Here is a 15,922-nt window from a genome sequence, read left to right as displayed (position 1 = left end):
ACAGTGACTCATAACCAACCTCAGAAATCACACACCGTCATTTCAGAAACAACCCTACTCAATGAGATTATATGAGGCTGTAACTACCGGCAGCCAGAGAGCACTGGGGCCTGTTTGGAGGCTACTTATTATACCTTAGTTGCAAGGGAAGCTGGAAAAGGATTTACATGGCATTTTCAGCTTCTCTCCTGGGAGGCTCAGAATCATAAGGTGGGGGTTTTCCTCATATAAGAATGGGATTCAGATACTGCACAGTGAAAAAGAATGATGTGTCCTCTACATATTTGAATATACAAACAGATCAGTGCAACCAGTCAGGCATGGTGGCTCAACGCCTGTAATCCCAGCATTTTGGGAGGCTGAAGTGGGTGGATCACTTGAGGTCGGGAGTTCAAGACCAGCCTGGTCAACGTGGTGAAACCCCCATCTCTACTAAAAATACAAGAATTAGCCAGGCGTGGTGGTGTGCACCTGTAATTCCAGCTACTGGGGAGGCTGAGGCGGGAGAATCTCTTGAATCTGGGAGGTGGAGGTTGCGGTGAGTGGTGATTGCGCCACTGTACTCCAGCCTGGGCAACAGAGCAAGACTCCACTTCAAAAAAATGACAAAAAAAAAAGAGAAAAAAAATCAGTGCAACCAAATAAAGAATCCAAAAATAGATTGTTTCAATTTAAGATAAGGCAAAAGTGATATTTCAGTTCAGAGGGGAAAGGATAGTTAATATCATAAATGATACTAGCCTTGACTGGTTATCCATCTCAAGCAAAATAAAGTTAAACTCCTATCTTGCACCATATAAAAAATAAATTCTTGCTTATAAGAAATTAAGAGAGCCTGTGAGTATACAAGGCAGGGATGGGAGAGACCTTTTTAACCAAGAATGAGCATCTAGACAATTTAACAGAAAGCCTAGGGTGTTTCCCACACCTTTCCCTCCTGGACAGGCTCTGAGCTCCAATTTTTGTCTGTCTAGCACTAGCAAGCACCGTGAAGCCTCTGAGCTTTGCTGAGCTTCTCAGCATGGTGCCTTCTAAGAATATTGGTTTTGAGTGGCATAAGAATCAGTAAACACTTTAAGGGGGAAAGGCAACAGGAGAAGGTAGGGTTCACTTCTCAAAGCTTCCCTTCTCTCTGGAATATTGCCTCTTGAAATCCTGGTTGCTGGCTATCTATCTGATGTCTTTAAATAGTTTCTCAGGTATCTCCTTCAGCTTCTCTAGTGATTCTCGGGGGAGAGCCGTTCTACTTGAAATTGTCTGTCATAGTTGAATGTAGGTGTAGATGTAGATTTGCATAGTAGATGTTGAAGTCCTTGGTCCCATTGTCATGTTTCCAAAACACCAGATTTCAGCTAAGATGTTAAGCAACCATAATTATTTTCTCATATTATCCTTTTGGTTGTTTCTCATCAAGCAATTTATATGATGTTCAATATTTCCAAACTATGGAACTTGTATTATTTTTGGCTATAGAGCAATAAGTGTGTTTCTAAGTATTAGATGTAATTACAACTATATTTACATTATGTTCTCTTTTTGACAAGTTTTAACTGCAATTCTGAGTTACTTGTGATGTTTTCCCTAGACTCTGTTACTCCAGCTCACACCGTATTACCCTCCTTGAGAACTGACTTTGAATTTATAAAATGGTTACTTGCATCTGCTAATAAAAACCTCTGGGTACTCTGACTCTCTTACATACAATCAGAAAGTTTCAACCTGTCATAAATTAAATTCATCCATAGTCTTGTAACTTACATTTCATCTCCTTAATAGGAAATAAACATCTCCCTAGAGTCTGCCTTACAAAAACAGATCAATTTAAAAATATGTATCCAGTTATCCCCTGTCAATTTTGGATCCTAGCAGAGCGCAAGAAGAACTGAATTTCAAACAGGGATTTGTTAAATTTAAAAATTTGGTAAATAAATTCAGTATTTTGAGTGATCAAATCAGCCATGTTGATAATAATTTATGTTAAGGACTTACTGGAGTTTTAGCACTGGAAGGAATCTTAGAAATTATGGAATTCCACAATTCCCGTTTTTGGTTTTAAATTATAAAACTAATAGATTTTCATGATTAAAAATTAATTGGCACAGAAAAATACAAGTTCAAAGGTAAACGTGGCTGGGCACGGTGGCTCACACCTGTAATCCCAGCACTTTGGGAGGCTGAGGTGGGTCACCTGAGGTCAGGAGTTCGAGACTGGCCTGGCCAACGTGACGAAACCCCGTCTCTACTAAAAAAATAAAAATAAAAAAATTTGCTGGCCATGGTGGCGGGTGCCTGTAATCCCAGCTGCCCGGGAGGCTGAGGCAGGAGAATTGCTTGAACCCAGGAGGCGGAGGTTGCAGTGAGCTGAGATTGTACCATTGCACTCCAGCCTAAGCTACAGAGTGAGACTCCATCTCAAAAAAAACGAAAAAACAAAGGTAAACATTCCAGGCTTCCCCTACTCTACTGTTCTTAATCTCTAGAGGTTTCCTCTGATAAAGTTTTTTTATGCGTGCTTCCAGAAATTTTGTAGTGTGTGTATATGTGTGTGTGTGTACATATATGTATATGTAATAAAATTAGAAATCTTAAATAGATTAAATAGAACAATCCACACTAGGTTATTTCACTTAATAGATCTTAAATGTCTTATTCCTTTTTATCTACCCTCCTATTTGATAGGCCTTTGGATGGTCTATGGTTTGTTGCTATTATAATCGAGGAATGTTTTTGCACAACTTTTTATATTTGTGCGAGTTTATCTGGAGAATAAATTGTTAGTTTTGGAACAGTTAGGTGAAAGAGTATGTGCATTCAAATTTTCCATGGATATTTACCAATTTTCCTACAAAAAAGGCTATATCAATTTATGCTCCCATCTCAAGCCTTCTCCACCTTTTTTTTAAAGCTTAGAAAATTTGAGTTCCAGAGAAATTAAATGCTGTCCGAGAGTTAGGTAATGGCAGAGCAAACAAACTCATGTTTTTAAAATATCCTGCATTGTTCTAGCTACTGCATACCTCTTAACCACTATTTGAACAGTTTGAGTGGTTTTTTCTTTTACATAAAATTTATTTAAACAAAATGTTTGTTGTAGAACATTTGGAAATTAAAGGAAAAAGTCAACTGGGCACGGTGGCTCACGCCTGTAATCCTGGCACTTTGGGAGGCTGAGGCAGGTGGATCACTTTGGGAGGCCAAGGTGGGTGGATCACTTGAGCTCAGGAGTTCGAGACCAGTCTGGCCAACATGGTGAAACCCCATCTCTACTAAAATACAAAAATTAGCTGAGCATGGTGGCAGGTGCCTGTAATCCCAGCTACTTGGGAGACTGAGGTAGGAGAATCCCTTGAACAATGAGCTGAGATCACGCCACTGTACTCCAGCCTGGGCGACAGAGTGAGACTCCCTCTCAAAAAAAAAAAAAAAAAAATCAAGGAAAAAAATTAAAATAACCCATATGCTGTAATCAGATATATCACTATTAGCATCTTGATGTCTTTATTAATATTTAACACATTTTAAGTTAAAAATGGGATCACACAATAATACTGTTTTATAACTGTCTTTTTCACTTACCAATATGATAAACATTTGCCACAAGATATCCAATTTATTATTGTTAGAACTTTAGTTTGTTAGCAGTTTTAAAACCATTGTAAATATTGCTGCAGTGAAAATCCTTAGAGGTAAATCCTTATAGACAAATAGAATAACTTCCTAAAATTGGAATGCTTGGTAAAAATACATGATTTGTTTTACAAAGCTTTGGCTATACACTGACAGATTGCCCCTAGGGAAGTCGTACAGACTTGCATTCTCATCAATTTACATTTTAAGCATAAGAATTTTTTTTTTTTTTTTGAGACAGGGTCTCACTCTGTTGCCCACTGCTGGAGTGCAGTGGCATAATCTTGGCTCACTGCAGCCTCTACCTCCTGGGTTCAAGCAGTTTTTCCATCTTAGCCTCGTGAGTAGCCGGGACTACAGGCACGCACCACCAGGCCTGGCTAATTTTTGTATTCTTTGGTAGACATGGGGTTTCGCCTTGTTAGCCAGGCTATAAGAAGCTTTTTAAAAAAGAAAAAATACAACTTGGGGCTGTCAGGGGTAAAATTACTAAAATTATACTAAAATGATTGTGGGGTGGGGGTGAGGTGGGATTTGAATATAGAAGTTTCTAAGCCTTAAAATATTGTAAGAAATTCCTGAAAAAGGTCAGAGGCATTTGTGACCAGGTAATAGATTTTCTTGTAACTTTTAGTTATAAAGAGCTATGGTAAATACAGTGATATTACTGAGGCTGCTTCATCGCAAAATATGAATTCAGACATTTGCACCAGAAATAATATTAACAACAATAATAGGAATAGCAAACATTTATTGAGGACTTTGTGTAGACCTTGCAGATTCTAAAATGTATATTAGGCCGGGTGCAGTGGCTGACGCCTATAATCTCAGCACTTTGGGAGGCCGAGGTGGGCGGATCACGAGGTCAGGAGTTCGAGAGCAGCCTGACCAACATGGTGAAACCCCATCTCTACTAAAAATACAAAAATTAGCCAGGTGTGCCAGGTGTGGTGGCATGTGCCTGTAATCCCAGCTACTCAGGAGGCTGAGGCAGGAGAGTTACTTGAACCCAGGAGGCAGAGGTTGCAGTGAGCCAGGATCACGCCACTGTACTCCTGCCTGGGCAACAGAGCGAGACTGTCTCAAAAAATAAAAAAATAAAGTAAAATGTATATTAAACAGTGATAGCTTGATTGAGAAATCTGTTGGGAAGGATATTTCTTAATGAGAAGTCTACCTTCACAGTGTTAAAAGAAAAAAAATTAAAAGACAAAGGCTTATGAGGTGCTTATTATACAAGGCCTCATTTTCAATTCTGTTTCAGTCTTACTGATCATGGGAAGAGAAAGTCAGTTTGGTACACGTCTGAGTACACGTTCATCTTTCCCTTTCTAATGAAAAGAACTGTGTCTAACTAGAATTTAATTACATTGTTTTCTTTTTAATGCATTTATTTATTTATTTATTTAGAGACAGGGCCTCACTGTGTCACCCAGGCTGGAGCCCAGTGGTTCCATCATAACTCACTGCAGCCTGGACACCCCTGGGCTCAAGCAGTCCTCCCTCTTTGGCCTCCCGAAGTATTGGGATTACAGGTGTGAGCCATAACTCCTGGCCTTAATGCATTTATTTTTACAGCTACTGTCTATTTGTGCCATATAGGTGTTTTTTCCCTCCACTTAACAGTAATAATGAAATATTTCTAGTAATTTTTTTTTTTTTTGAGACCGCGTCTTGCTCTGTTGCCCAGGCTGGAGTACAGTGGCGCGATCTCAGCTCACTCCAACTTCTGCCCCTCGGGTTCAAGCAATTCTCCTGCCTCAGCCTCCCAAGTAGCTGGGACTACAGGCATGTGCCACCACACCTGGCTAGTTTTTTTTTTGTATTTTTGCAGCGAATTGGTCTGAGCTTGGACCTTCAATCTGTATACTATGCTGTCTCCCATATTTAGCGGTGTTTTATTCACATTGCTATTATTATGGTCTATAACTACTTTTCTTCTTTTTTCACTTAAACATTTTCCTCTTGCTATATAGTTCTTGGATTTTTAAAAATAATCAACTTTATTTTTATATAATTTACATTAAATAAAATGCACCCATTTAAAGTGTTCAGTTGATAAACTTTGATGAATATCTACACCTGTGTAACCACGACTATCATTAGGGTATAGAACATTTCCATCATTCCAAAGCGTTTCCTTGTGCTCCTTTCCATTTATAGTATTTCCTCCCCAAACCTTCTCCAGCTAACAAATGAGCTGCCTTCTGTCATCATTCTAATTTTTTTTACTTTCTCTTTGACCTGTGAGTTATTTTTATATGTGTTATTATGTAATTTAATGTCACTCTCTATTCCTAGTAGTAGTCCTTATTCTGCAGTCTGCTTTTTTTCTGAATAATAATATAGGCCCTCTAGTTTACTTTTAAATAGTGTTTGCATGGTATATCTTTTTCCAACCTTTTATTTTTATTTTGTCTATCTCTTTATATTTAGAGTAGATTTCTTCTAGGCAGCATGTAGTGGAGTCTTGCTTTTTAAATCTTATCTCCTAATCTCTCCCTTTAAGGGAGGGATTTACATCTAGTTTAATTACTGATGTTATGGGATTCCAATCTGCCATCTTGCTATTTGTTTTTTATTTGTCCCATCTGGTTATTTTTCTCTTTCTCGGCATTCTTTTGCACTAATTGATTATTTTCAATGATTCCAATTGATCTCTCCTATTGATTTATTAGTTATGTTTCTTCTTAAAATTTGCATTCATTGCTATAGGGTTTACAGTGTGTACCTCCCCTTTTTTTTTCCCCGAGATGGAGTCTTGCTCTGTCACCCAGGCTGGAGTGCAGTGGTGCCATCTTGGGTCACTGCAACCTCCGCCTCCTGGGTTCAAGCAATTCTCCTGCCTCAGCCTCCCAAGTAGCTGGGATTACAGGTGCGCACCACCACACCCAGCTAATTTTTGTATTTTTAGCAGAGACGGGGTTTCACCATGTTGGCCAGGCTTGTCTTGAACTTCTGACCTTGTGATCTGCCTGCCTCGACCTCCCAAAGTGCTGGGATTACAGGCGTGAGCTACAGCGCCTGGACCCTGAAGAACTTCTTTTAACATTTCTTATTGCACAGGCCTTCTGGAAGTCAATTTACTCAGTTTTGTTTGTCTGAAAAAGTCTTCAGTTTTCCTGAATTATATATCAGACATTTCACCCGATATGTAATTCTGGGTTGACCATTTTTTTTCCCCCAGCTGGTACTTTAAAGAATTCACTTGGCTGGGTGCAGTGGCTCACACCTGTAATCTCAACACTTTGGAGACCGAGGTGGGAGGATTGCTTGAAGCCAAGAGTTTGAGACTAGCCTGGGCAACAAAGCGAGACCCTGTCTCTACAAAAAAAAAAAGAAAAAAAGAAAAAAAAAAAGATTACCTACAAAGAATTCACTCAATTATCTTTTTTGTTTCTCTGTGTGATGTGTCTAAGTGTTTTATTTTTTTTTTTCTTTTTATCTTTTTTTTTTTTTGTATTTGTGCTGCTTGGGTTTATCTGACTTTCTTGGATTTGTGGTTTGATGTCTTTCATTATTTTTGAACATTCAAGCCATTCCCCTCCCTGCCCAGCTATGTCTTCTGCCTCATTCCCTCTTTTCTACTTCCAGTACTTCAATTATATCTATTTGGAGTAGATGAAGTTGTTCTCATAGTTCTTGGGAGTTTGGTGGCTTTTTCCTCTCTCTTTCTTTTCCTCTTTGCATTTTAGTTGGGATTTCTGTTGTCCCATCTTCACGTTTTCTGATTCTTCTGCTGTGTTTAGATTTCTAGAAAGCCTGATGAAGGAATTCATCTCTGATACCATGTTTTTTCTTTGTAATGTTTTCATTTGAGTCTTTCTCATAGTTTTCATCTCTTTGCTGAAACTTTACATCTATTTATGCATGTTTTACATATTTTCTACCAGCCTTTTTTTTTTTTTTGAGATGGAGTTTTGCTCTTGTTGCCCAGGCTGGAGTGCAATGGTGCAATCTTGGCTCACTACAGCCTCCACCTCCTGGGTTCAAGCAATTCTCCTGCCTCAACCTCCCAAGTAGCTGGGATTACAGGCATGCGCCACCTCCTCACCCAGCTAATTTTGTATTTTTAGTAGAGGTGGGTTTCACCATGTTGGCCAGGCTGGTCTCAAACTCCTGGGATTATAGGTGTGAGCCACCATGCCCAGCCCTCCACTAGCTTTTTTTAACCTATTATTCATAGCTATTTAAAACTTATCTGAAGTTTCCATTATTTGACTCATCTCTGAGTGTGGTTCTGTTTATATATCTATTGATAAAGGACTGGTAGTGAGTAAAATAGGAATGACGTTTGATCACAGGGGAATAGGAGAAGGTAGAATCTGCAAGGGCCAGTAATCTATCTTGAGCCTCCTACATGGCTGGCGAGGCGTCTATTAATAAAACCCTCCTAGTGTCTATTCTGCCATCTTTCAGAATTTTTTTTTAAATAGCGTGAGATTGTGGTTTAAATTACTCTTTTCTAAATTGCCACCTATTTATTACATTACTGCTTATTGCATAGGTGTTTCCCACCCACCAATTTTATAGTGTCTGCATGACCTAGGGTCTTATCTTTATACTATGGTGGCATCATACTGTATGTGTTCTGGAGTAAGACTGACCCACGTTTAGATCCTGGCTCTCCACTTCCCAGCTAACTGACTTTGGATGTCCTGTTTATCCTGTCTGCACTTGTGTTTCTTCATTCATAAAGTAGGGTGGTAATCCTAGCTATCATAGGATTGTCAAGACAATTCCATGCAAAGGGTTAACACTTTTTAAAAAGGTACTGCATCATTATATTGTTGTCAGGTGATCTTGATGAAAAATTGCTATATAATGTGATCTGTTTTTCCACAAGTGAAAGCGATAAACATAACCAAAGAAAAGCTACATTTGGCATGGAAATGAGTTGTATCAAGAAAAACCTCATAGAACTAGGTTGTTACCATTTTTTTTTTTTCTGAGCTCTTGCAAGCATAGCTATGACATTGTCGGAGGGTGTATGTTTTTCCATTAGCTCAGTGGAATTTAATTCATGGAGGTGAGTGGAGTGTTGTATGAGCCTGCACAATATAAGACTAAAAAAATTCCCTGAACTCTCCCAGGTTCTTGAATCCAGACTTCCTTGCCTCTCAGCTGCCACCTGCTTTCAGTCCAGGGCATTTGTTCCTCCTGTCCTGACTTCATCTTCATACCTGCTTTCATTCTTGCTTCTGATCACAGTCATAGGTCTTTCTTGGCTTGTTCTGCTCTTAAAGACATTGAGTTCCTTTTCTGGATTTGTTTTCTTTTTCACACTATCAGCAAGTGCCCTTGTATAACGTCCAAAATCATAGGGGACAGAAGTAGCAGCTGGCCGCAGGGACACTGAGAAGGTAGAATGGGAGGCTCAGGGAAAGAGGGGGAGGCCTCTGGCCTGTGCCTACTTGCCTTCTGGTTCTCAGTTCTTCAGCAAAAGCTTTGGAAGAACAGGGGAGACATGCACTGCCTGTAATCCTAAAATGGATGTTTTTTCTTTTTCAGTCCTAACTTAAACTGGATTGTTTTTCAACTCTGATCTGTCCCCTGGTTGGCATCTCTCACCTTCCAATACCGATAAGAAACAATTTTCAGGAAAGATTTCCACCTGTTCATAGCAAACATAATTGGGAGGAAGATTAGAAGCAGTGGGGGTCAGTGGCTGTGCTAGGATGAAAATTGTGATATTTTATGCATAGTGTTGTCCCCAGGCAAAGAGAAATGAGCCAGAAGACAAATGAGAATGTAGAAAGGTATACCCAATTCCTTCAAAAGCCCCAGAAACCCATTCAGCCTTACATCTGCTCGACTCTGAATGATTTTCAAGAAGAGAGAGACTTTTGGCAAACATCTTCCCTCAGCTTAATGAACTCTGCAATTCCCGGGGCACATATTTCAAAGCCGTGGACCTGAGTTGGTCAGCATTAAAGGCCCCGAAATCCTTACCCACCCACCAATTGAGACAGTATTCTTGTCTTCGCTCCCAACATCTGAAGCTCTGCCTTGGCTACGTGAACAGCTGCTTTCCCTTTTTCATCTGCATGCTGGGTCAGACGTATGGAGACTTCCTCCGTGACTACTCACATTTCATGACCTCCAAAGTGACTCGCTTGTCAAGCTTATCCCAAGTAGAACAGAATCTCTATGTTGCTGCCAAAAACGGTTATCCTTGGGTTCTGGAGAACCCCAACTGCAGTCTGACGGAGTTTGAGATAATCCAAGCAGCATTTCTGAATGAATCTCAATTTCAGTATTTTTACTTTAGGACTGGAACCACACTGCTGAAGGCTTTAGATGATGAGGAAAAGGGAGAGAGGCTGCCCTTGAGTTCTTCAATGAATGAAGAGGAAAAATTGAGGATTGGAAAGCTTAAGGCCAAGATTATTAGTAAAGGGCTCCCTGTGAGATTTTATAGTGATCTCCACGAGTTGGGTGAGCTGGTTTTCAAGGACTGGTCAGTTGTGATAGAAAAACTTCATGCAGCCACTTTAATGATTGAAAATATAGGTTGGTAAATATAGAGATAACTAAGTCCATTATCAACATAAAGGTAATGTTTTTATAGGTCTTCCTTGTGAAAGGAATTTTTAAATGATTGCAAATATTCCTTAAGCATTTATAAATTATTATTGTGTTCTTGTGACATGTATTTTTCCACTTTGAAGATTTTTGCAACTGAAAATAAGAGCAAGTAATGAGTCAGTCATGGAAGATTGTTTAGGGGGTTAAGGAGCTCAGAGAAGACCCAAAATATCTGGCAGTTAAGTGAGTCTACAGCAGTGGTTCTCAACCAGGGCCGATTTTGCTCCCTCAAGGGACATTTGGCCAAGTCTGAAAACATTTATGATTGTCACGATCTGGGGAGAGCTACTGGCATCAGCGATACTGACAAGCATCCTACAGTGCACAGGACAGCCCCCATAATCAGTAATTACCCAAAATTCAGAAATACTGAGCTAAGAGGAAGAGAATCAACTTTTATTAATTTTCTGGTGCTTTGGTTATGCTATTACATTTAATCTTCAAGGTTAATCCTGCTAGGTAGGTATTATAATTCCGATTCTGCACATGAGCAAATGAAAGCTGCTGTGTAGCAGTGAAATGACTTACCAATGTTATATAACTAGTGAGGGACCAATCCAGGATTTGAACTCAGGTCTCTCTGACTCTAAAATCTATGCCTGCTCTTTTTCACCTTTTTTTATTAAAGTGTGATTCATGGATTGGCAGCCTCAGCATCACCTAGTAGCTTGTTAGAAAGGTAGAATCTTGAGCTCCATTCCAGGTCAACTGAATTAAAATTTGCAGTTTAACAAGATGACTAGGAGCTTTACATGTGCGTTAAAGTTTGAGAAGCATTGCCTGACATCATATTGCCTCTAAATGAAATGATTACCATTATTTTTGGAAATAATGTCCTGTGGACATGTACCAGATTAAAAAGGGAAGAGTCTGTCACCTAGACAGACTTCAGGAGGGATCTGTGATGATTACATGAAAAATAGACTACATGAAAATTATGTAAAATTGTATAAAAAATATAATGTTTATATGCCTGTGTGTGTCCTGGGGGTAGGAAGGTGGCCTGTATCTTTGATCAGATTCTCAAAAGGCTTAATGACCCCAAAAGATTATAAATTACTGATGAAAGGGCCCAATTAACATGGGGATGGAAAATGGTGGCAGGTGGTACATTCTCAAATGCTTTCAGGGACCAGGCACACAATAGTCCTTGTGATGTGGTAGGGAGCAGATGGATCTGTACTGAACAGGAGAGTCATTTGAATTCAGTGTGGGTGGTGGTGGTGGTGAAGACAAACCTCTGCAGGCTAGACAAAACTCTGCCTAGAAGCCAAATCATCTGGACCCTGGAAAAAGAACATTGTATCAGTCCCAACTCTTTTGGTTGCAGGTGACTCAAACTGATTTTAACGAAAAGGGAATTTATTAGCTTATATAACTAAAAAGGCCAGGATTAAGTCTGATTCAGCTCAGGCTTCATTCAGTTGCTCAAATCATGTTACCAGGCCCTTGTCTCTGACTACTTCTCAGCCTGGCCCTGCTGTCCTGATGTTAGCTCAGCTCCTTAGCATCTCTATCGTGAAGGAAGAGGAAGATGGGCCATAGCAGCTCCAGGTTCAAGTCCAGCAGAAATGGCTCAAAGTCTTAGCATTCCTACCATTGAGTCTTTCTGGCTCTGATTAGCCTGACCTGGGCCATATGCTTGCATTTGATTCAATCACTGGGTGTCAAGGGAATGTGATGCTCTGATTGGCTAGTCCTGGGTCACAGGCCACTTCTGGAGCTGGAAGTGGAGTTAGACTCTTTGGAATAATATGAACTGAGAGTGGGGATGGGTGGATCCCAATGATAATCCAGGGTTGTTACTGAAACTAGGGTAGGGTGGTTGGATGTTGAGCAGCTAAAAAGAACCCACATATTTATGACAGGCTTGGGGTTTTAGAATTTGACAGACAGGTCGTTGGATCTTGTATTTTTCAGCTCCTAGTTATGTGACCTTGAGTGCATTACTTAGTGTTGGTCAACTGCAGTTTTTTCTTCCATAAAATTGGTTAACATTAACCACTTTGAGAGTAATTATGTAAACCACTAAAAACAGCACTGGACACATATCAGGCAGAGTTAATAACTAGTGAGAAGGAATAATAACAAATGGGTTCGATAAGAATATATACATTTGGTTAAAGTCAGAAATGTGGTTAATATTAATATTCTTTTACTAATCTTAATCTGAGCTGCATCTATTGATTAATATTCACTAATGTGTTCAAGAATATAGCCTTTCTGTGTTTTGGGGTTAAGGTCATGTTATTTTTCCATAGTGTTCTCCTTAGTCTTTGATTTTGGATATTACTGAAAGGTTAGCTTGTTTTAGACTTTATTCTTGAATGTATATATGTGGTCTAAATGTCTGAATTAGAAGGCATGGAATGGATGGATTATTTAAAAAATAATCCTTTTTGCTTTAGAAGGAAGCCTTAAATTCTTTTCTCTTTTGGATCTTCAATGCTCTTTAATCACCCAGGTAGCTCCAAAATCTCATAGTCCACAGTTAGGGTAGTGATAGGCCATTTGGGCAGCTGGTAGTTATTATAAGACAATGTAGAACTATCAGTTTACACTCTTGACCCATAGAAGTAATTTTGAGGTCCTTGAAGATCCCTGAGACTATTGGATGAGGTTCAGGGTTCGTGCAAGAGGACTGTCAGACTGTGAGGTCATCCAGATTTTGTCTAAGATCTTGAAACTGGAAGCTGACCTTGGCCAGCCTGTGGATCCTCCAGGTCTATTCTGGTCCTGTCTGAGCCCTGGGGCAGCCCTGTTAACTATGAAGGTACAATGTGAGTATTTTGGGAACTTACCAGGCTAAACTATCTGGTGTTCCTTCTCCTGCATGTGTTGATAACAGCATTTACTCCTAAACAAACAAACAAACATAGGGAATATGGGTGTCTCCAGAGACAGGAGGGCATTTTGGGAGCCCAGAACACCCTGACTTTTATTAGGCAATGAATTTAGAATTGCAGCAAATTAAAACTGGAAGAAACTTTAGAAATCATCCATTGTCTGGCCCCTCCCCCTTATTTTATCAGAGAGTTTAAAAAGCTTGCCCAATGGCAGAGCTGTAGCCGTACCCATGGTTATTATCCTTATTAGGGCATTTGTCCTAAAAATATACCCCACTCGCTCAACCTCTGTCATACATAGACACACATACATACCTCACAAGACTGAATTAGATAACTTCCTGCTTCGCTAACAGTTTGAAAAAATGACCTGCATTATATAGCAAGCCTAATTTTTTTGCCCTTGTCATTCTGAGGTCATGAGATGACTTGGAATCCTAAGTAGGATTCTGTGTACAAATAGCAGAAGAAAGGTTCAATTGTTTTCCTGTAGTTTTCTTTCACTAGTATATTGAATGGGCTGTGAAATATGGAACATTTCACAAATAGAAAGAAGGTGATATAGATACAGAGAGATACCTTCCTGGGCATTTGTAATAACAGGTAGGATCGAAAATGTGAAACTACTAATCTAAGTTATTACAACTTATCTTTTTCACTATCAAGACTACAAGCACAGCTTTGAACATTTCTATCACGAAGAGTTTACTGAGAAGTGCAAGCAAATGTTTGTTATTTCCAAGGAGTCAGACAGGACCTTTGAAATCTTGGAAAAATTTGCCTTAAAGGATGTGGAACTTGATTTTAACAATGTGGCAGCAGGTTCCAGTTTAGATTCTGTCCCCAGGTAAGACGTCAAGAAATCCTAAGCTCAGGCAGAACAGCCTGACTTTGGTAAACGCAATACCCCAAACTTGGAATGCTTTTTCTAACTTTCCCCATTCTATGCTCATCCCTTCAAGCAAGAGAGACCCCCTAAAAACCACCCCAGGGTTAGAATTTTCTTATCAGATATCACTCTGCACTTGCAAAATTTTTCTGGTATTTCACATAGTTTCCTCCAGTGTCCTCAAGAAGATTAGACACTTCCAGAGTGCAGGGAACCACCTTCATTTTTCTCCCATACATCAAAGGTGGTCTAAATAATTTTTGAGAATGATGGAGTGACTTTAAAGAGAAGAAATTAGGCCAGGTGTGGTGGCTCACACCTGTAATCCCAGCACTTTGGGAGGCGGAGGCAGGTGGATCACGAGGTCAGGAGATCGAGACCATCCTGGCTAACACGGTGAAACCCTGTCTCTACTAAAAATACACACAAAAAATTAGCTGGACGTGGTGGCGGATGCCTGTAGTCCCAGCTACTTGGGAGGCTGAGGCGAGAGAATGGTGTGAACCCAGGAGGCGGAGCTTGCAGTGAGGCGAGATCGCACTACTGCACTCCAGCCTGGGCGACAGAGTGAGACTCCGTCTCAAAAAAAAAAAGAAAAAAGAAGAAATTAGATTAGGAAATATGAATAACTCATCTGCATAATATTGTGTAATTTACAAAGAGCTTCCACATGTATCATCAGCTCATTATTAATTACATTCAGATATTCAGCTAGCACTTATGAAAATGATATGGACCATATTATTTGTGTTTGTTTGTAAAAAATCAGGTTATCTTGAGCTGGGCATGGTGGTGTATGCCTGTAATCCCGGCCAATCAGGTGAGGCAGGAGGATCCCTTGACCTCAAGAGTTTGAGCCCAGCCTGGGTAACATAGTGGGACTCCATCTCTAAAGAAAAAAACAGGTTATCTGACTCAACATATGCACTCCTTCATTGTTTTATCCAGTATCCTCTACAATCAAACCTCCATATCTTTCTCATCCTGGGTGGTGAAATACCGTGTTCACCACCCACAGGCATTAGGAAGCTGAGGCCAGCAGTGAGAGAGTTGGGGTTACCCATGGTATCCCTCACAGTCTCATCCTTGGAAGCAGGGAGGTTTTTAGGATAGCTTTATTTTTTCCATTCTCATTTTCCAGCTCTTACCTTGCATCTCATGTGTCCTGTGAGAGATTTGTGCTTTGAAATAAAACTGCAGTGCTGGGATGGCTAAGGGCTGTTCTTTGCCGTTGCTGCCCCAGGTTCAGAACCTACTGGTTTAGTTCACTCAGGGACAGGGCTACCAACATTCTTGTGGTTCTGGGAACCCATGCCAAGAGGAAGACAATTTATTCAGTTAATACAACATGGTGCTCAGTCAATGTTTTCAGACTACAGGAGAAACATGTAGGTCATGTGTTAAGAATGTTAGGTTTAAGTAGACAAATTTATAGAGATACAAAGTTGTTTAGTGCCTATTGGGGGAAGAGGGTAGTCAAAGAAATGGAGAATGATTCTTACTGGGTGCAGTTTCTTTTTGGGGGTGCTGAAAAATGTTCTGGAATTAGATAGCAGTGATGCTTGTACAACGTTGTGAATATATTGAAAACCATGGAAGGGTACACTTTAAAATGGTGAATTTTTTAGTATGTGAATTATTTCTCACTTAGGTTATAATTTTAAGTGTTTCAGAGTGGATGAAAAATGTAATAAATTTTATTGCAACTGAACAACTCAAATTATTGTGCTCAGTAAAAATATAACAAATAAGCCCTTTTATATTAGATACATGAAAACATTCAGGGCCTTGTTTGCTTTGCCATTTGGAAACAATGCTGTCTACCTTAAGTTCCTGAATAGTGTGTGTAGGTCAACAGAAAAGGAAAGTTATTTTCAGGTTTCAAAGCATTGTCTTAATAACCAACTATATAGAGCAATAGGATCCTTTTTTTTTCTCATTTAGAAAGGAACCACAGATTACTTTGCAAAAT

At 39.7% G+C, this 15,922-nt stretch overlaps 1 protein-coding gene across 1 annotated transcript in view; it reads left to right on the top strand.

The window, feature by feature from the left end:
• LOC129460312 (putative tetratricopeptide repeat protein 41) overlaps positions 1-15,922 on the top strand; it is a 91,488-nt gene that overhangs the window by 2,916 nt on the left and 72,650 nt on the right. The window contains 3 exon segments of the mRNA XM_055237936.2: positions 9,139-9,472; positions 9,475-10,140; positions 13,728-13,908. Coding sequence (XP_055093911.1) covers positions 9,325-9,472; positions 9,475-10,140; positions 13,728-13,908 — 995 coding nt within the window. The 5' untranslated portion in view covers positions 9,139-9,324.

This window comes from Symphalangus syndactylus, chromosome 13 (genome assembly GCF_028878055.3).
Source record: "Symphalangus syndactylus isolate Jambi chromosome 13, NHGRI_mSymSyn1-v2.1_pri, whole genome shotgun sequence".
Classification (NCBI taxonomy): domain Eukaryota; kingdom Metazoa; phylum Chordata; class Mammalia; order Primates; family Hylobatidae; genus Symphalangus; species Symphalangus syndactylus.
This window is presented reverse-complemented; position numbering and strand designations above follow the sequence as displayed.